Source organism: Melozone crissalis, unplaced genomic scaffold (genome assembly GCF_028551555.1).
Source record: "Melozone crissalis strain CALT ecotype California unplaced genomic scaffold, PUWL_Pcris_2 ptg000036l_1, whole genome shotgun sequence".
In the NCBI taxonomy this organism is placed as follows: Eukaryota; Metazoa; Chordata; class Aves; order Passeriformes; family Passerellidae; genus Melozone; species Melozone crissalis.
The window spans coordinates 7,730,334-7,750,063 of record NW_026535814.1 but is presented as its reverse complement, the minus strand read 5'-3'; the positions used below and the strand labels follow the sequence as shown (position 1 = coordinate 7,750,063).

The 19,730-nt window shown below is 45.2% G+C and overlaps 1 protein-coding gene across 1 annotated transcript; it reads right to left on the bottom strand.

The window, feature by feature from the left end:
- Positions 1-5,435: 5,435 nt before the first annotated feature.
- On the bottom strand, positions 5,436-19,041 carry LOC128941471 (serine/threonine-protein kinase PAK 3-like). The gene is made up of 9 exons (XM_054283246.1): positions 18,986-19,041; positions 18,304-18,352; positions 17,882-17,994; positions 17,506-17,623; positions 16,635-16,734; positions 16,157-16,353; positions 15,922-16,059; positions 15,672-15,680; positions 5,436-5,501 (listed from the first exon to the last, which is right to left on the bottom strand). The coding sequence occupies exons 3-9, from the start codon at positions 17,977-17,979 to the stop codon at positions 5,436-5,438; spliced, it is 726 nt and encodes a 241-aa protein (XP_054139221.1). The 5' UTR covers positions 17,980-17,994; positions 18,304-18,352; positions 18,986-19,041.
- Between the last annotated feature and the right edge of the window lie 689 nt (positions 19,042-19,730).

Here is a 19,730-nt window from a genome sequence, read left to right as displayed (position 1 = left end):
AGGAGCTTGCTTTGACATTTTCAAACTACCATAATGAACAGGAATCAAAATTCAGCTTTGTTTTGACAGGTGTTGCATTAATGCTGGACCACACTTTTGCTTTCTGCTAAAAGAGAGAATGGATCTGAATTAATTATTTATCAACAGATTCTGTAGCTTGATGTCATTTTCATGAAGACACTATGGTTAGTTAATTGAACTATTAGAAACAAAATCAGGAATTCAAAAACTGTGCCATTTTATTTCAGAGATCTTTGCTTATATTTGTACAATATATTGAATAGCTCTCCATTTTCTGCAAAACCTAATATGTCTTTCATGACTTTTTTCTATAAACTTATATAAGGTCACATTCTCTTGAAGCCTTCTAGAAGCTCAAAATAGGCATTACAAATGAAATATTTGTTGTTTTCACAGGAAAACAGTTACAAGAAAATACATAAATATACCTGTTTAATCCATTATGAAAAAATACTTCAAGCAGATTGAATGCAATCTTCATACATCAGTACTTAATACTGATACTTAATTTTTTAGCTGTTTTCTTTTTTTTTTATAATGTATTTAAACAAAATTTAAAAATACATTTAAGTATGGCAAAGTACTGCAGTTTTATCCCAATTAATGGGTTCTCAAAACCCAGGGTAACTTTTTTAAATCTAATTCAAACCTATAAACATTAGTCAGTATTTGGTTTGGGTGGTTGGTTGGTTTTGTGTGCTTCTTTTAATGGATCCTCATATTTTGTTTTCAGTACTGATTAAAAAGAGTGGCCTGCAGCAGCCATTAAGTGCAAAGGGATTTGGCAATTCCTCCTGTCACCTGCATTCCCCTGGCATTCCATTTGGTGAAGAACTTGATGTGGCAGCAGCCCCTGCACAGGAAGAAGAAAACACAGGTTATAAGGATTAATAAGCAGTTAAAATGTTTTTCCTTCAGTAAGCACTGGTGTATTGTCATGATTTAGGAATGTTACTCCTCAGTTCAGTGCCCCACTGAGGCTCTCCCAAACTGTGCACAGTTTTTTGACCATGCCAGAGGCTGATGCACAGTAAGAAATATGACACCTACTCAATTCTACAGTGCTCTCTGGCCCAGGGGTCTATGACACTACTTTTGAAATTAATCCCACTGTCTTGTCTGACTCAGCTTTTTCTGGGGCTCCACATCACCACAGGCCTTGCTTTTCAGGGCCCAAGATGGTGTTTGGGCACAGGGTACATCTCCAGTCACCCCATGGTGGATTCCACCCCTGTCAGCACATAGCACTTGCCTTCACTGGTTTGTGGAAGTGTAGTCTAACTAGCCAGGGCTTCCCATATTTGTATTTTGGGCATTGTTCCCCATACCACAGAGGCTTTACTAGGCCTGCTTGATTGCAGTACATGTTTCACAGCTAAGGGTAATCTGGAAGATAGTGTCCGTGGTTAAGTCCACCCCTCAGTCCCGAGCCCGTCTGTATTGTTACATCTCTTCTCTGATGACCTGAAGCATCATGGGCCCAATGAGCCAGAAATAATTCACCCTTATGTTCCCAGTTCAGATCCACCTGAGACACTTTGATCTTGGCAACCCAATCCACCTGTCCATTGTTGTGATGTTCTTCAGTAGCCCAGCTCACAGCTGCATGTAAAAGCACATCTATGTGATGTGCTTTTACAGCCAGCTTTTCTCTCCAAGTAGTGACGTCTTGTCAATCTTCGGCAGCCCAGACAGGTTAACCTCTGTTCTACTAAAGTTTCTATTTTTCCATTGATCCACCCACCCCTACATAGTGTTCAGTGGTCAGTGTAGAGGAAGGGCACTGACCATGTCTCTTGTTTAGTGATATCTAAAGCCATCTGGATGGCTTTCAGGTCTGCAAATTTACTTGATCCACCTTGTTGTGTAGTAGCTTCTGCAACTTGCCATGTAGTACTCCATATAGCAGCTTCCTATTTTTGATTTATCCCCAAGATATGGTATTGGAATAATAATACCAATATAACCAAATGGGACTTGCCTGACCTTGTCTGGCCCCTGCTGCTTGACCAAAAGGCAGCAACTGTGGTGCTTTCACCTCACAGACACCTTTGGCTAGCTGGATGCTGCAGCTGGGCACTTGAAGCCAAGTCCAGGCTTGCAGGAGCTCAGGTTTACCTTTGGCAGAGAAGCTTCAAGGCAATGGTGAAGGAAAAGGAGGCGGGTTCTGCTGGAGGGCTTTGATCCAGAGCTTTATTCCTGGCCCACAGGCCTCTGAACCCAGCAACAGCTCCAACAGAACTCCCTGAACTGTGTTGCTGCTGTTCCTTTTAACCCCGGGGAGAAGGGGTGGGAAGGGGTAGGGATCCCACCAACCAGGTAGGGGGGGGAAGTCTTAAGGGACAAATGGCACCTGGATGGCCCAATGTCCTCCAGAGGTGGAGGCATCTTTTGAACTCTGCCGATCACTGGACGTCCCTTCTGGAATGCCAAGATTGACAGACAGCACTCAGCAGGGGTCAGGGTGTGGAAAGGATGGATGATTGACACACCTGGCAGAGAATTATCAGGGAGGAACCTGGGGTATCTGAGGCAAACCATGACATCACACTGCAACAATATGGCAGGAGCTGTCAATGGTGAGGCCGTTTTCCTTTTTCTGGTAGCTGATTATATAATGGAGCCTCCTCAGTACGTCACCTTTTCGTCCTCCTCTGATGATGATAGTCCAAAATGTTTGGCTTCCTTGATTTCCAACATTCCTAGGTGACTGGTATTTCCTATTGAGCTTGCTGAGTGATCATCACAACTCACTTACTCCATGTAGCATCACTGCCATGATATGTGGCAGTGGCAGGGACTTTCTTTTAAACATCCAGCCCAGCACTGGCAGTCAGGGTGCCAGGAGGAGCTGTGCTTGGGTGCCAATCACTTCCAAAGCACCTCAAAACCCTTCATAAGCTGCCAGGATCTCTTTTTCATGTGGGGTATAACACACCATACATCTCTTGTATCTCTGAGTCCAGAACCCCGCTGGTCATCCTGAAGTCTCCCTGGCTACTTTTTGCCAGAGACTCCAGGAAAGACTATTCTCCCTATCTGCAGTGTAGAGCAAATTTTTCACATGTGCTCCTATCCTGACTGGCCCAAAGGTTACTGCATGAAGAATCTCCTGTTCAGATCATTCAAAAGCCTGTTATTTTTCAGGACCCCCCTTTAAATTATTCTTCTTCCATGTCACATAATATTGAGACGGCTTACAATCTGACTGTAATCTATAACATGCATCCTCCACAAACCTGTAGGGGCTAGGAAAACCTGTGCTTGCTTTCTGCTGGTTGGTGGGTACATAGCTGCTTGTTTGTTTACCACATCCATTGTAATCTGATGACATCCCTCTTGCCATTTTACTTCTAAAAGCTGAATTTCCTGGGCAGATCCATTGAGTTTTCTTTGCTTTGTGGCAAAACCAGCCTTCAGGAGGATCTGGATTTTCTTCTCCCCTTTCTCAAGAACCTCCTTTGCTGTGTTGCCCCATATAATATCATTGATGTACTGAAAGTGTTCTGGAGCCTTGCCTTTTTCTAGTACAGCCTGGATCAGCCCATGGCAAATAGCGGGGCTGTGTTTCCACCCCTGTGGCAACAGTCTATTGTCAGTCTCCACTCTCCATTGAGCTTACACATTGGCCTTATAGGACTAGTAAAGGGCCAGCGGATCTTGCTGACCACTCCCTGGCTCTCCATCTCTCAAATCATCTCCTGCATGGGGGTCACAGAGTCCTGGTTGGTGTGGTATTGCCAACAATGCACTGTTGTAGTAGCCCTCAGTACCTGTTGTTCTTCAACCCTCAGCAATCCCACAGCAAAGGGTCCTCTGAGAGACCAGGTAAGATCATCCTTGAGAGAATACCTTTCCCTCACACTTGACACAAACTGTCTCCAGTGGCTGAGAGTTTCTGTGCTCTTCCCAATCATCTTGTCAATGCCCATATTCCAGGACAGAGATCCCAGCTTCTTGGCTTCACCGCCATCCAGTTTCATATCAAGGGCCATGGCATTCCAGAATTAGACCAGCCAGACCACCAGGGGCTCTCCTGACTAGAGGCTGAAATCTATTTGTATATCTCATAGCTCACCTGAGGACTGGGATTGGGTGATTATCTCTGGCCCTGCCTCTTCCTCTTGTTTTGAGGGCTCTGCTTCCTCTTCATCCCTCATGCAGTCAACTGATTATATGTTGGATTTCTTTTTCTGTATAGGGTCGACTGCTACTGGTTGTTCCTCTGGTTCAGCAGCAGTTTGTGTGGCCATGGTGCCTGCTGGTCTGCTTCCTTTCTCCACCCCTGGGAATGATGTCTGCTGTTGAGCAGTGTCCAGTAAACAGTAGCCAGGACAGAATGCATTGTGTAAGTTCGTGCCTCTCTGGAGCTTTGACATATTTCACCACTTTATCAGGTTGTTAAAGTGATAACCTAAACTACCCATGTAGTTGTTCATGGGTGAACTGCTAAACTATTGGAGAAGTCCTCCCAACACTGGCTCGTGTCCTTCTACATTCTATGCCCCTCATTACTATCCTACTTCAGGGCAGATCTCTGAATAAGCTCCCTAGAAATCTTTCTTGGCTCTAAATATGGTGTGCACTGCACTGAGCAGACCTAGCAGACCTAGCAATAAGAACATACTTTCCTTAACATCCAAAGGGAATTCAGAATTCTTAAAAGCTGTTGTAATAGGCATGAAGGGGTAAACGGAGGCAAAAGGTTGGGGAAAATCATCCTCCTCTTTCCTCTCTCTGGATGCTTTTAATAATTGGCTCCCAAGGGTAGCACCTTAGGTAAGGGTAGGAGAGCAACACTGAATTCAGATCCCAAATGACCCTTGATATTATCATGTTATGAGCTAATATCAGAGAGTGCAACGGAGCAATCCTGATCCCTCTCCATGCTTTGAAAAAGAAACACAATGGGTACACAGTACATATATGGAAACGTATTTAGTTTCTATTTTGGTACTGGGAGGGATACAGGGATGGCTTCTGTAAGAGGCTGCTGGAACCTTCCTTGCTGTCTGGCAGAGACAATGCCAGCTAGATCCAGGACAGGTGTGTCACTAGACAAGGCTGGGCCAATCAGAACTCACGGTAATGACTCTGCAAAAACATATTCAAGAAGAAGGGAAAAAAAAACCTTTTTGCACAGATGCAACTGTGGCCAGAGAAGAGCAGAAGAATATTTGAGAGGAACAACTCTGCAGACACCAAGGTAAGCGGGGAAGGAGGTGGGGAGTTGTGATCCACCTGCAGTCTGCAGAGGAGTGCCAGGCTCAGGTGAATGCCAAGAAGAGGCTGTGAATTCATGGGAGGCCTGTGCTGAAGCAGGTTCCTGGCAGGGACCTACAGACCCATGGAGAGAGGAACCCGTGCTGGAGCAGATTTCCTGGCAGGACGTGTGACCCTTTGGAGGATCCATGCTAGAGCAGCCTGTTCTTGAAGTACACAGTGGAAGAGTAATCCCTGTTGCAGCAGTTTGTGAAGAACTGTTGTTGACGGGATAGACTCACATTGGAGGAGTTCATGGAGAACTGTCTCCAGTGGGAGGGACCTCATGCTGGAGCAGAAGAAGGATGCCTCTCCCTGAGCAGCAGCAGAAACACACAATGAACTAACTGAACTGTCCATTCCCTGTCTCCCTGTGATGCTGAAGGGAAGGACATAGAGCTGGGAAGGTGGAAGAGGTGGGAGGAAGGTGTTTTTGTTTTTTTTCTTATTATCCTTCTCTGATTTTGTTAGTAATAAATTCCATTAATATCCCTAATTCTAGCTGGTTTTGCCTGTGACAGTATTTGGTGAGTGATCTCTCCTGGTCCTCAGCTCATGAACCTTTTGTTATATTTTCTCTCTCCTGTCTAGCTGCAGAGGGGATGATAGAGAGGCTTTGGTGGCACCCAGTCATGCTCCACCCACCATGGAGTTAGGTAGCACACGCACATGAGTAGACCCAGCAGCATTGTGACCACTGGCTCTGTACCTAATACAACTAATGCTTAGATCAAATCGTTTCCAGCTCACACTGGCCAGATCTGTTATTATCTCAACCCTTCAAGCCCTACACTGGGACACAAATAAGGCTTTTGTGGTTTAGGAATGATACTCTCTAGTTCAGTGCCCCCACTGAGACTTTACCAAACTACACACTGTTCTCTCTTGCTCCCCCATGCTGCTGCAGCATGCTGGAGAGGAGTATTGGAGACATGAAAGGCAATGGTCACTGGTTAAGATAAGAACAACTTACTTGAAACAGCAATGAGATACAAAACCAAATGGTAACAGCAACAATACTAATGTCAGAGGGTATATGAAAAGAAGCAATTCCATGGGAAAAAAAACCAACCTGGATAATAAACAATATTAGACAGCTCCCTTTGCCACATTTTCTTGACTGGACAAACTCCTTCTCTCCAGAATAGAGTCCCTTTTCCTTGCTCTTGGTGTAAAATACAAAGCTGTGTTTCGTGTCAGGTACAAACAGGCAACGTGTGTATTTGTGAATGCGAAATGTGTGGGCCCTGACAATGGGAGAGCTGTGAATTCTAATAATAACTGAGGGAAATAAAGCATGGAAAAAGAACCTATCTTTTGAATCTATCTCTTGTTTGCAATTAACCCTGGTTGATTTAGGAGCATTGGAACTAAAGTGTTAAGGATGTTGCTTTTTGCTTGCATTTAATCCATAAAAAGCTCTGCAATAATAACCTTGTGAAGTATAATTTTAGAATATTACTTGTATCCTTGAAACTATAGCTTTGGAATATATATAAAGGAAACATGCTTATCTCACACCTTATTGAAGCAGAGAAAAACAGCTTGAGAAAGGAAGATGAAAATCCTAAGTGCCTAAGCACACAGGCAATGCTACAGGAAATGTATCTAACTTGACAAAAAATAAAAAGTTATTAAAACCCATTCTTTCTTTGCTGCTTAGAAAAGGTTTTTTTTTTTTTTTTCTGTATATTGTTTCCTGTATAAAATAGTTCTGCCTTAACAGAAATAACTAGAATGACTGCCTTGTTCATGTTTCTCCCCTTACATCATCATTGGGTATCTGATCTGGACCTTCTAAAGGTCATAAATAACTGTATCCACTGTTTTCAGAAGAACAGTAAGCATAAACATACTAACAGCAGTAATCTCCCTAAAGATTACCCAACTCTTGTAAAAACCTTAGTAAGATGACATGCAAGTTAGCTCTCTAAAGATGTATTTTAGTACCCAGCACTTACTTTCCACCTCTTTTTTTTTTCTTTAAACGCTTTGTCCGGTCAATGGCAGCCAACTCAGCTTTCAGCAGCCGGTAGCGTTTCTGGATTTCCTGCATTTTTGCTTGGAGAACTGTTATGCGCTCGGTGCTACTCAAATTTTGCAAGTCAGCTGCAAGTTAAACAATTTCTGTTAATTATTGCATTGCAGTAGTTCCCAAGCCTTCTGAGGCTTCTATGAACGGGAAGGTACTCAAATCTTAGTGATGTACTTTGAGGTAGCAGGCAGCAAAGCTGAGAAACAGCAACTACTGTTTATTATCGCTATCTTGCCCGACACAAACACACTGAAACTTCTTCTTACAAGAAATACTAAACAAGTCTTGGTTCATTACGGCAAAATGGAAGGGGAAGATTTAAAAATTTAAAATCTTAGAGGCTGAGCAAGAAACAGAGAACAAGGAGTAAAACAGCAAGAAAGGAAAACTATCAGGATGTATGGCAAAATTAGGCAAACTGGGGATGGAGTGATTTTAGAATTAAAAAACGCTCAAAACCAGAAAATTCCAAAAGCCTTCTTATAGTATGCCACAAGACCACAAGAGGCATGTTTCAAAAAAGATACCTACACACTTGAAAACTCCATTTGCAACCTTTGGGCAAATGACTATCATGTTCTTTTAGATCAGACTCCCTCTCTCCACTTTGCCCACATTTTCCTGTGGGAAGGTAGATTGTTACAAAACAAAGCAACTTTCCCACCCAACCCAAAGCTTACCAGGACCTGTCTTACTCTAACATGACAGAATCCATCCTGGTGTAGCAGCTTGGCACACAGCTCTCTACACCATGGGTGCCCAGGGACAGGACCTCAAACCGGGTCCTGTCTGTAATGGGAGCCCACTAATTCTGGCATGCTGGGAAAGGGAACCCTTGCACTGGAAACACCAGCCAGTTAGTTGTTGTGCACGTAGACTCAGATCTGTTCTGTGGATTTATGGGAACCATAGTCCTACAGACCTAGAAGGCTGATAAAAGTAGGAGACTGTGGCTCCACAATCCATCCCAAAAACTGGCCGGTGTTTAACTGAATGTGTGTGTGGGTGAACATAGGGAGGTAGGGTAGGGACACACTTCCTGGAAGGAGATTCTTGAATACGATCCAGCTGCTCAAGGTTCGTATAGCCATAGTCCACTCTACTCTCCAACTGGATCACGACAGCAGTGCACTTATTGCTTTAGAATCACAGCCATAAATAAATTGCCTGCATCAGAAAATAAGGCAAAGAGGCACTGTAATGTGTTCATGTAGGTGCCAAAATTATCCACATGTTTCTATTTATGGAGCTATATAGTCTTTAAAAAACTTTGCAAGACTGATTATTACGTCCTAGCTCCTACTCACCTTTTTTAATATTCATTTCAAACAAATGGTACTTTCACACATTTTATTTCACACTGAGCTGCTGTACTTACTACTTTTATTCTTCTTTTTGATGTTCACAGATCTTTTGAGGTTTGTTTTCTGCTTTTTGGAGGAGCTGTCTCTTCCCTGAGCATTTTGAAGGGTTTTTTGTCCTCTAAACACTATAAAGGAGGAAAAAGACCCCAAAAAGTAGAAAGAAATGGAAATAACAACAACAACAATTAAAAAAAAAGCCTGCATTTCTCTGCATTTTTCTCCAAGTATATACATCTGCAATTAACAAATCGATAGAGATATGTTTTTTGATGGCTGCCTATTGACCTCGTTCAAACTCTTGCCTTTGTTGAACGAAACACATTTTATTGCATTCTTTTAGAGCAACATTTCCAGATGAATTATAGTAACACACCTTCAGGGCATTTTGAGGAAATTCAGCTAATTGTTAACTGAAGTCTGTTGCAATGAAAAAAACAAGGAGTATAGTCAGGCAAGCATTTTCTTCCTCAGTGTTTTTCAGGCACTACAGCACAGTGAACGCATCTGTATTTTTGATGAACAGCAAAAGAGCCAGTCACTTTCACAAAAAAGCTTTTGAATCCAGCCTTGCCAGCAGTTAAAATGCAGGCAGCAATACACTGACATCATGTGCACAAGTGTTGGTTGTGTTTATTGTCCTCTTCTCTCTGGTGGTCTCAGGATGAATCTCAAAATCACATGAATGTGAAACCCAGCTAAGAAGGTCAATGTTTGATATCAGCTTGACTTCCATTTTTCAAAACATTAACTTCACAAGGAGCAATGGTTTCCCAAACATGCAATAACGGCACTTTCTCCCACAAATTAAATAGCTTACAGAGAATCAGGTTTTGTGCAAGAAACAGCATCTTCTACTTATAAGCAGGGCACTCAAAATGCTTTCATCTTGCTACAAGAAATATTCCTTACACTCTGTATTACAGATTGTTCTGGGCCTTTCTTTTCAAGTCCAGTATAAAACATCATTCTTATATACTTTTTTCCTCATTGAAACCATCACAATTCCTAACAAAAGACCAAGAAACTTCCTGGCAGTTGTATTTTTTGTCACTAGATGATTGCACCTTTTCCACACATTTGAAGTAGACAGTAGGCTACTATTTCCTGCAAAAATTCACTTCCCAGCAGCAAAACTATAACAGAATGAAGATACATGCGCAATGGTAAAATGAAAGTAGCTTAGGTTGAAGACAGTTCTTTTTACCCTTTCCTTTACCATTTTCAGCATGCTCTGGCTCTGATTGATTACCACTACTGGAGCTGACCCTGGCATCAAAATCTTTTGAAGAAATATTTTGGTGAGACTGGAGATCTTGCATCTGCCCTGCAGTATTCTGTGCCTCTGCCATGCCATGCATTTCATTTGTGGTGCTTTGTTTCCCTTCTTGATTTGGTGGCAGACTCCCAGAGACAATGACAGTGGATTGATGGTTACTGCGCTCTGCTACAGCTACAATGGAAGGTGACTCAAGAGTTGGAGCACTGTTTTGCACTAAAAACTCCTCTTCTTTTCTCCATCATTTTTATTCTAGGTGAAAGAAGAAATGAAAAACATTTCTCATTTGAGCAATTACAAGACTGCCATCTTAAAATTATGCAGTGCTTGCATTTGTTAAACATTCGATGTGTAGAGGAAAGCTCTCCTCTTTACTTAAAAGTATACAAGTACCTTCCTATGGTCCATGCTGAGACCTTTCTGTTGGAGACACAAACTTTGTCAACACCCAGAGAGATGTGAGAACAAACACAGCCCTAGAGTGCTGTAGGAGCAGTGGGGCCACAGGGTGACAGGCACAGCGCTGCAGCCGTTGGGCAGTTGGGCAGTTTGTGGCCGTTGGGCAGTTGGGCTGTTCCTTGGCACAGTGGTTCCAGAGGTTCCACCATGCTGCAGGGAAAGGAGAGGGGGAAGGTGAGGCAGCAGGAACACTGACTCCTGTGGCAGAAGGAAATTCTTCCTTGTAGCCCACCACCTGAGGAACCTAACCTATGCCTAAATATGAGTTAAAAAAAAAAGAAATAATTTTGAAGAAAAGGCTCTGAAATAAAATTATATGGATACACATGAGTCCTGTTTGCTCTCCAGAATCAGCCAAGGGAACTCCCAGATTTCACCCCATCAAGTTGGCTTCCAACACTGATGAAATGGATTCTTCTCATTGGTTTTCCATTAAGTCCTGCATAACGAAAAGAAAAGAAAAATAAAATAAAATTAAAAAGAAAAAGAGAAGTAAAAGAAAAAGAGAAAGAAAAAGAGAAAGAAAAAGAAAAAGAAAAAGAAATAGAAAAAGAAAAAGAAAAAGAAAAAGAAAAAGAAAAAGAAAAAGAAAAAGAAAAAGAAAAAGAAAAAGAAAAAGAAAAAGAAGTGAACATCCCAAAATCTTTATGGGAAAAGTTTTTATTTCTAAAAGGCTGGGAAACCACTTTTCTTGCCATGTATTTATACACCAATCAAAAAGAAGCAGAATGGGGTATACTTAAGAATGTATGGAGCCAATATTGTTAGCAACCAGGGCATAAAAGGGAGTGAAACTATCTTGATATTCTTTTGTTCTAATATTTGGTACATTCCTTTGGTCTGCCTTTATCATTCATCATACCTAAATGCAAAACTAAATTGTACATATTCATGGTTTATAGCAGCAATTATGACATTTGTAAGAGAACTTACTAGGAAAAAAAAAAAAAGAAAATCAGGAGTCATATAAAATGGAATTTGGATTTGAATAAAGCAATCATTTGTGTACTTTTCACTCTGCTAAGTTTCAGCTAGGATTCAATTCTCCATGTGTTGGGACACAAAGGATGAAGGCTTTATTACACTGACAGGTAAGAGGAAAAGTGTGTTTTTTCCAGTTATCACGAAACAGTAGAGTCACACGTAAAACACACCACCAAATGAAAATTCAGATGGATTGTGGATCTCTAGCAGAGAGATACATAGTATATAGTATACATACTATATACTATATATACTATAGATAGAGTGTATATATATATATATATATATGGTATATATACTTCATATATATACCTTAAAAATTAAACAAAAAGATAAATTCTTACAACTAGATAAAGTGTGGCCAGGTAATAAAAATAAACACTTCTGAGCCTGAATGTCTGCAAAGTGGGTATTTGGGATGGCAAGCAGTGACTCCACTTGAAGTCACTAACTTTCAAGTCACTGACTTTGCACTAAGACTTTTAAATTCTTTTTCAGTTCAAGGCTTCCATTTTAGATCAGAATGATACAAAACAAACACTGCTCCCTGTCACAGACATCTTTTATTAAAAATCCTTTTCTTAGTATTTGTCCTTCTGAGAAGCTGAGAGGCCTCAGGAACAACATGCAAACAATGGTTATCTGCTTCTGTGGAATGCAACAGGTGGATCTTTGATGGGCCCATGTTGGTTGTTTCTAATTAAGGGCCAATCACAGTCAGCTGGCTTGGACTTTCTATCCGAGACACAAGCCGTTGTTATGATTCCTTCTTTTTCTATTCTTAGCTAGCCTTCTGATGAAATCCTTTATTCTACTCTTTTAGTATAGTTTTAATATAATATGTATCATAAAATAATAAATCAAGCCTTCTGAAACATGGAGTCAGATCCTCATCTCTTACCTCTTCCTCGGACCCCTGTGAACACAGTCACAACTCCCTAATACCAAGAAATTAAGATGCCCAGTAGGCATCTTAAGATGCCCAGTAGGCATCTTATGACCCAAGGCTGGGCCTGCTGAATCCAAAACTAAAGAGGATTCTCAGAGATTGGCTTGTAGATCCTCCTACAATTCCTAGAAGGAAAACAAGGAAGAAAGAGAATTTTTCCAGCTGCTATATTTATACTCAAAAAGGTGCCACGTTCTCAGGAAGACAAGGGACCTCAAGGAAATAGCAAGCCTTGGCAAATTCACGGATAAGTTCCAGAAATCCTCTGTGTAGCTCATAACATGAAAGAAACAAATTATTTTTTGGCTGTGATCAAAGAAAGGAGGAGAGTTAGTTTCATATCCAAATACTGGAATATTAGATGAGGGCCTCATTTCATAATTTAGTTTATTTTTAAATTATTTCCCTTCTTCCCTCTCTCCCCATCCCAACATACACTACCCTTCAGATCTTGAAATTACATGATAGGTGTTAATTTTTGATTTCAGTGGCTGACTCTAAAGCAAAACACTTGTATATTGGTAAATGCGGGAAATGGAAGACAGTTCTCAGGGCCTGACAGAAGGCCTACACAGTATGCACCTACAAATGAGTACCTTGAGACAAGAAAGGCTGAATTAGAAATGCCATTGAATAGGATATATATTGTTGGGAGAGAAACGGAGTTAGAAAAAAGTTTCAAAAGATACCCTTGCAAATAAGACTAGATAATTTAGAGAAATACAACTATGAAGTATGCACTGTATACAGAACCATGAGGACGAGTTCTAGATGATTGGTTTGCAGGCACCTATAGCATGGAATAAGAAAAAGCAAAATAGGACAAGAAAAGCTTATAATGTATTATACCTGAGAAAGAGTAAGATTCTAGTTGTGATAGCAGGAATTATAACGTCTGCATGGTCAAACCCTTCTCATAAGACTAAAAAAAATTCAATGTGTCAAATGCCTCACAATTACCTCATCTCTGGGTCAAGAAACAAGTCTTGTCTGACTGGTAACTTTTCAACAAGCTGAGAAAGAAATTAGTACCTGGACATGCAGGTTTCTGAAGGGAGGAAAGAAAAGTGTTGACAAGAATAAAGCTAAGTTTTAAATGCCTGAAACACTCAAAAATGACATGTTTTGGGATAGTGTACCATATGTTAGACAGAGGCAAAACAAACCACAACTCATTAGTATCTGGACTTCATTGCCCACTATGTTTAGAAATGTTGCTTGAAGGCACTTTGTGTCAAGGATCCAGTTCCTGTAGATGACTGTCGACGTAGATCAAAATCCTACCAACAAATCAGTGTCAAAACCAGCAAGAGGGAGACTTTTGTCCTTGGCAGTAGCTTCCAGGTGCTCCTGGAAGTCACCAGGCCTAGACACAAAGATGTGTATTCAACGGAGGCAGAGAAGCATCATGCTTAGCTCTAAATGTGACCTTTGCTAGCAGATCATACTAGCAGCTACTAAATTACATTTCTTCTGCTCTTAGCCAGAGCCAAGATGGGAATCAAAGTCTAGATCACAGGAGAAGATCACACGAGCCTCAGCTTTTCCAGAAGAGGAAAACTACAAAGGATAGTAAATTTGCGTTGCGTTTACAGGCTATTTTTGCAGATCGATAGACAAGGGATGAAGCTTAAAAGATGAGAGCAAAGGAAAATCAACAGATGTGCTGAAAGGGAGTGAAGAGGAAGGAGACCTCAAATTAACTGAAAAGCTGCACAGAAAGCTTCTCTACTTTGTGCACTTGCCTCAAGTTTTAAATGGCAAAATCTAGGAGTATTTCCAACTTAGTTTTATTAATTCTAGAAGAAAGACAATCAAAACGGTGTGCTTCTGCTTACAGTATGAAGTAAAGCACAGGAAGCCATTAGAGTAAGAAAAATTGTGTTCAGAAGGCTGAGGAAGCCTTAGGGGTAGGAGGCATGGGGAGGCGTGGAACTCAGGCCTGTGGGCAACCTTCAAGGAGCACCCAGGCCCTGAGCAGTCCCTAACAGTGCGTATGCCAGCAGATGGAGGCGAAGTGGAGCCCCAGCTCGGTGGGAAAAGGGCCGGGGTGGGGAGCCGTGCTCAGCAGGGGCTCCTGCATCAAATTGCTCAAAGACAGGCGTGCTATGGTGTGCGCATGTTTCCAACACCTGGCAACAGCAGGCTGGCCCAGATGTGGGAAAAGGCCAAGGAGGCAGCAGAGTGGGAATGGGGCTCTGCAGGAGGCCCGGGCGGTTGCACACCCCTGTGGGGGATGAGGCTGGCCCAGAGGGTCCCTGAGGGTCTGGGGTGAAAAGGGGGGAGAAGAGAAGCAGGGAGGAAATGCCAGATGCCGCTGTGAGAATGCCATTCCATCCCACAGGTGACATAGTGAGAGGAGGGTGGCAACAAAATGGTGATTGCTGCTGATCAGCCTGACATCTTCAAGACAAGAGGCCCAGAAAGGACTGCACATCTGCCTCCTAGTGTTGTCCTGAATGGGAGCTCATTACCCGGTGTTCATTACCTGTAGGTCCCTCAGCTTCCCGCAGGCATGCCACACTTGCGGTAAGCAAAGCTGCTTACCTCCCTATGTTCTTTGGGCCTCTGAAAGGGACTGTCCACTTAGCTGCAGCCTGGCAAGGAAGGGAGTCTTACAACACTCGGGATATTTTCGACTTTTATTGACACTCGGGCAGAAACAAAGTATCCCCTCGCTGCTTCTCCATCTTCAGCATTCTGTCCTGCAGGCGGCCTGCTCAGGCTGACAGCTTGGAGCGCCTGCAGGCTCCAGTTCTGCTGCAGCCCAGCTTTTCCTCTCACTGCCTAATTCTTATTATGACAATTCTTTCATTTCTACTTCAAAGCTTCCCTAAATTAACAACACTCTATCCTAAGCTAAACAATCCTCTACTATCCAAGCTCTCTACGTTCTATAGTCCTTAAAAGTCGATCCCTACATCTCCTAATTTTTTTAAACTTTCATCTTTTGCAGAAAGAAAAACAACAGAGCTTTAAATTGAACCTAACAACATATCTAACCCAACCTAACCTAACCTAACCTAACCTAACCTAACCTAACCTAACAGCTAACCTAACAGCTAACCTAACAGCTAACTTAAGAGCTAAACTGAGCAAATATTTACACTATCATGTTTCCTATCTACAGCACAGCTCCTCTTCAAACTCGGGGGATGGCTGAAGCTCGGCCTAAAGATGACGCATCCCCTTTTCCCTCCTCTCGGCTGGCGGGGCATCAGGGCCTCCTCAGGCGCAGGTGTCTCCTCTCCAGTCTTCCTGCACTCGCTTGGCTGAGATGATCAGAGCAGCCAGGCTGGAGGCAGGATCGCCTGAGGTCACAAAGGGATGCTGCCCAGAGGAAAAAGAACAAAGAAAGGAACTCTTACTTTCCAGGATCACATCCTCGCGGGCTCAAGCAGGATTCCCTGGCTACCAGCAAGACACACATCGAGCACCGAGGGCAGCATGTCACCCTGCGCCTTCCTGTCCTGGCAGCTTTCTGTGCCACGTGGCCCACACTCCTCCTCCTCATCCCTTCATGCAGGTGTCCTCAGCTGCCAGGCCTTTTTGCCCCTTTGCTTTTCCTTACCTGTAGGAGCTCCTGGGCAGACCAGCGCCTGTCCTCATCTGCCTGCAGGCAGCAGCGGAGGAAGTCGCGCAGGAGAGCCGAGTGGTGCCTGGGGTTCTGCAGTTTTGGGGGCCCGTTCCTTTCTAGCAGTTCAAAAACCTACAGCACATGGATGCAAGAGGACACTCCACCTGCTCCTTTGCTAGCCACACACAGCTCTCTCCACACAGAGCCCTCTTGCTAAGCTGCACCTTACCCGGAGACGGGCTTCCCGCTGGTAAGGAGCTTCCCCTTCCACCATTTCCAGCCCCATGATCCCCAGGGACCAGATGTCCACTTTGGGGCCGTAGGCTTCTCCTCTCACCACCTCCGGTGCCATCCAGCTGGGAGTGCCGACGCTGGAGCTGCGCTTGCTGTGCTCAGGGCTGAGCTGAGCACAGAGGCCAAAGTCACCTGAGGACAAAAACAAAGCCTGTCAAAGCCAGCTACCACTGGCAAAGCGGCCAAAACCATTGCCCACTCCAAGCCTGACCAGGCCATGCTGAATCTAGCTGAAAAAGCAGCTGAGCTCTCCTTCCACGTGCCTGGAGCCAGGCAAATAAGGCATCGGCCGCTTCAAAAACACCCTGACGATTCACGCACTGGCCAAGCCGCGCTTCTGCCCCAGTGGCCGTCACCAAAATGCAAGCGCACGGCATATGCTGGACATGCTGCAGCCCAGCAGGGACACCCACCCAACTTGACGGATCCGTCCGTGCTCACAAGGACGTTGCAACTTTTGATGTCTCTGTGGATGACTTGGCGGCAATGAAGGAAATGCAGTCCTTGCAGGCACTGAGAGAGAAGAAGGAGGGAGGGAAAGTTAACGTGCAGGATCTGATTTCATCCCACCCGCAAGGAAAGAGCTCAACGGGATTGGCAGCTTTCTCAGGGAATTGTGAGCCAGGGCGAAACATCACGCTGCTGTCATCATGAAGAGCTTGCTGCTTCAACACTCTTGGAAGTTTTTTCTAGATTTCCAAGCAAAGGCACCTGGGCTCCCAAAAGTTCCACCGGCCTTGGGTAGGAAGCGTGTCACCTTTGGCTGGGAGACGGCACGGTAAAGAATTTTGGGGAAGCCTAGTGGCAGCAGAAGAGGAAGCTGCTGGTGACAGCAGCACCTTCGAGCTGTTCCAGAATGCATCGCCATCCAGGCTGCAATGCTATCCTTTGAAGCTGAGGACAGCTCTTTGCCCTTAGCTTGAAATTCCGCCACCCGCATGCTGCCTTCCAGTGGCAAGCAATGTAGGACAGACAGACAGGCTCCAGGCAAACATTCCCAGGCAAAGCTGAGAAGAGGAAGAAAGAGAAATTGAGCCAGTGAGCGAGCACCAAGGCCAGACAACAGACAGGATGGAAGAGTGCAAGAACAGAGCCTGAGGAGTGCGAGGGCACCGGCAGGCAGTACACTTCCCATGCTCTTTCTTCTCCTGTGTGGCATGAGAGCAGCAACAGCAGCAGCAGCAGCAAAAGAAGGGTGAGAGCAAGAAATCTCGGCTCTCCTTAAGCTCCAGCTGGCAAGCAGCATCCGGGCAGGCTTGGGCAAGCACAAGCGGGATCCCTCACCTCCCGACAGACAGCGCCTATCTGTCCTTCCTCCAGGTACACTGCCCTCAGCACATCAAACAAGGTGCCGCCGTCCATGAACTCCATGGCCAGCCAGAGCTCCGCATCCACCAGGTAGCTGAAAGAAGAAAACTACGGCATGGAGAAACAGAATGGGCACAGCCTCAGTCACCCCAGGGCCTGAGCCAGGTTTTTGCAGCTGCTCTCCAAGCTACGTGGGCCACAAGAGACTATTGAACAGCAGCTCCACCTCCTCCCACGCTCTGGAGACCAGCAGAGAAATCATCCCCAGCTCTGTTCTCTGCCAGTGACCAAAGGGCATCGTCTCTTTGCGCTTGCACCAGCTAAAGCTACATTGACACCAGAATATGCCAACCTGTCTAAGTAGGTAACGATATTGGGACTCCTGTTGTCCCTCATGGCCAGGATTTCATTGGCAGCCAGCTCCTCGGACATCTCCTCCTCGAGTGACATGATCTTGATTGCCACCTGCAATGACATTGGCCACCGGTACCTTGAGAAGACGCACCCTGCTCGAGATCACAAGGAGCACGGAGCGAGTGCTGGTGCAATGAGGCAGCACGCTGGGCCAAAGCGCCTTGTCACTAGACAGCAGAGCTTAGCAGAAGCACCAAAGGCCAGCCCAAATGCATTCTGCCCCCTGAGCCTAGACTGCATTTCAGAGGAACAGCCTCTGCTGCAGACATGGAGCTGCCACCCAAAACTCCAAGCAGAGCTCACAGCAGCAGGCAAAGCGCTCCAGAGCTGCAAAATGGCATGGGGCTGTTGGCACTTTACCTGTTGTCCGCTGCTGGTGTCAAGGGCTTTATAAACAGCTCCAAACCCCCTAGAAAGACAAAAGCAGCAGAAAGACACCTTTATCCCTTTGGCAGTGAAAGCAAGCCCAGGCAGCAGATCTCCCCAGGCTGCCTGGACGCCTTCCTCAGAAAAAATGCCTGGCTGCAGCATCTCTTCGGCCAACGGCACCTCAGCCCGTCAGCCCTCTGCCATGCGGCGCAGGCTGTCCGAGGGAACACTAAGGTGCAGCATGAAGACCAAGGGCCGCTGGAAATCTCCAAGGCGCACGCCCTGCCAGGTCATTTCACAACCTAAGGGGAACTCTCTCCTTGTGCGGGTGTGCATGTATGTGTGTGTCAAAAAAGGGAGAACAATTTGAGTCAGAAGACTGTCCTTGACAATCTGACCTTTCTTGGATGGCAAGGTGCTCTTTCAGGCCCGAAAGCTGCAGGGGCAGGGGTTTTCCCAGCTCCTGCTCCTCACTGCTGCAAGCAAGACACTGCCAGCATCAACTTGTCTTTGATGAGGCCTTTGGATTGCTCTGACCAAGCAGTCTGGGCAGGCCACACGAGGTCAAGCCAGAGCCTGACCATGATTGGGGCTTGCCTGACTTCACGCTTGATATTGCACCAGCCAAAGACCTGGCCCACACTTTTGTAAAATGAGCTGACGTCACGCTTACCCTCGCCCGAGTTCCTCAAATGCCGTGTATTTGCCTGTTGGCCGGCCCGGACTCACGATGCTCCCTGAAAGACAAAAGCAGTTCAGGGCGCTCACTGGCACACAGAGACGCCGCTGCCCAGAGCGTCCCAAAGGCAGCCCCACTGCCCGCAGCTCTGGGCCCTTTGCGGTCCCTCGGCTTCCAGCTGCTGAGACCAGCAAGTGGGAGGGCCATCTTCTCCACCTTTCATCAGGTGGCCTTTCCAAGAAGGCCTTGATTTCTTTCAAGAGCAGCATCCCACGCGATAAGTCAAAATGATGAGCCCTTAAGAAGGGGGCCCTAAGAGGTAACCAAGGGCCTTTGCAGCCTCCTCACTCACACCCACCATCACTGGCAGGTCCACTGCCAGGGGCACAAAGTGTCTGGGCCGGAGGAGGAGTAAGAACCAGAGCCAGAAAACAGCTGGCGCCAGACAGCTGCCTGGGCAATAGTCACTTGCTAGGTGCCAGCCTTCTGCTCAAGCAGAAACAATCTCTGCTTTTGTCTTTGGCCCACAAGGCAGCCCAGGCAGGGCCAAGCCAGGCCCAGCCGCCCTCACAGGCAGCAGGGACTCCCTGAGCGCTGCCGCGCTGCCTCAGAGCACAACAACACCTTCTGCAGAGAGGCCTAAGTGCCTCTGAGACCGAGGGGCAGCATCTGGCGCAGCCTACACCCAGACACGCGCACAACACCCTGCTCTGGCAGACAAGAAATGCACCGGACGTAC

Excerpts from the sequence above, each read along its gene's own strand:
- LOC128941471 (XM_054283246.1), bottom strand. The coding sequence starts at position 17,979 with ATGTCACTCGAGGAGGAGATGTCCGAGGAGCTGGCTGCCAATGAAATC. Across the intron at positions 16,354-16,634 it reads GGACGGATCCGTCAAGTTGG|GTGACTTTGGCCTCTGTGCT; the intron begins GTGGGTGTCCCT and ends TTTTGTCCTCAG. Across the intron at positions 16,060-16,156 it reads AGCGGGAAGCCCGTCTCCGG|GTTTTTGAACTGCTAGAAAG; the intron begins GTAAGGTGCAGC and ends CATGTGCTGTAG.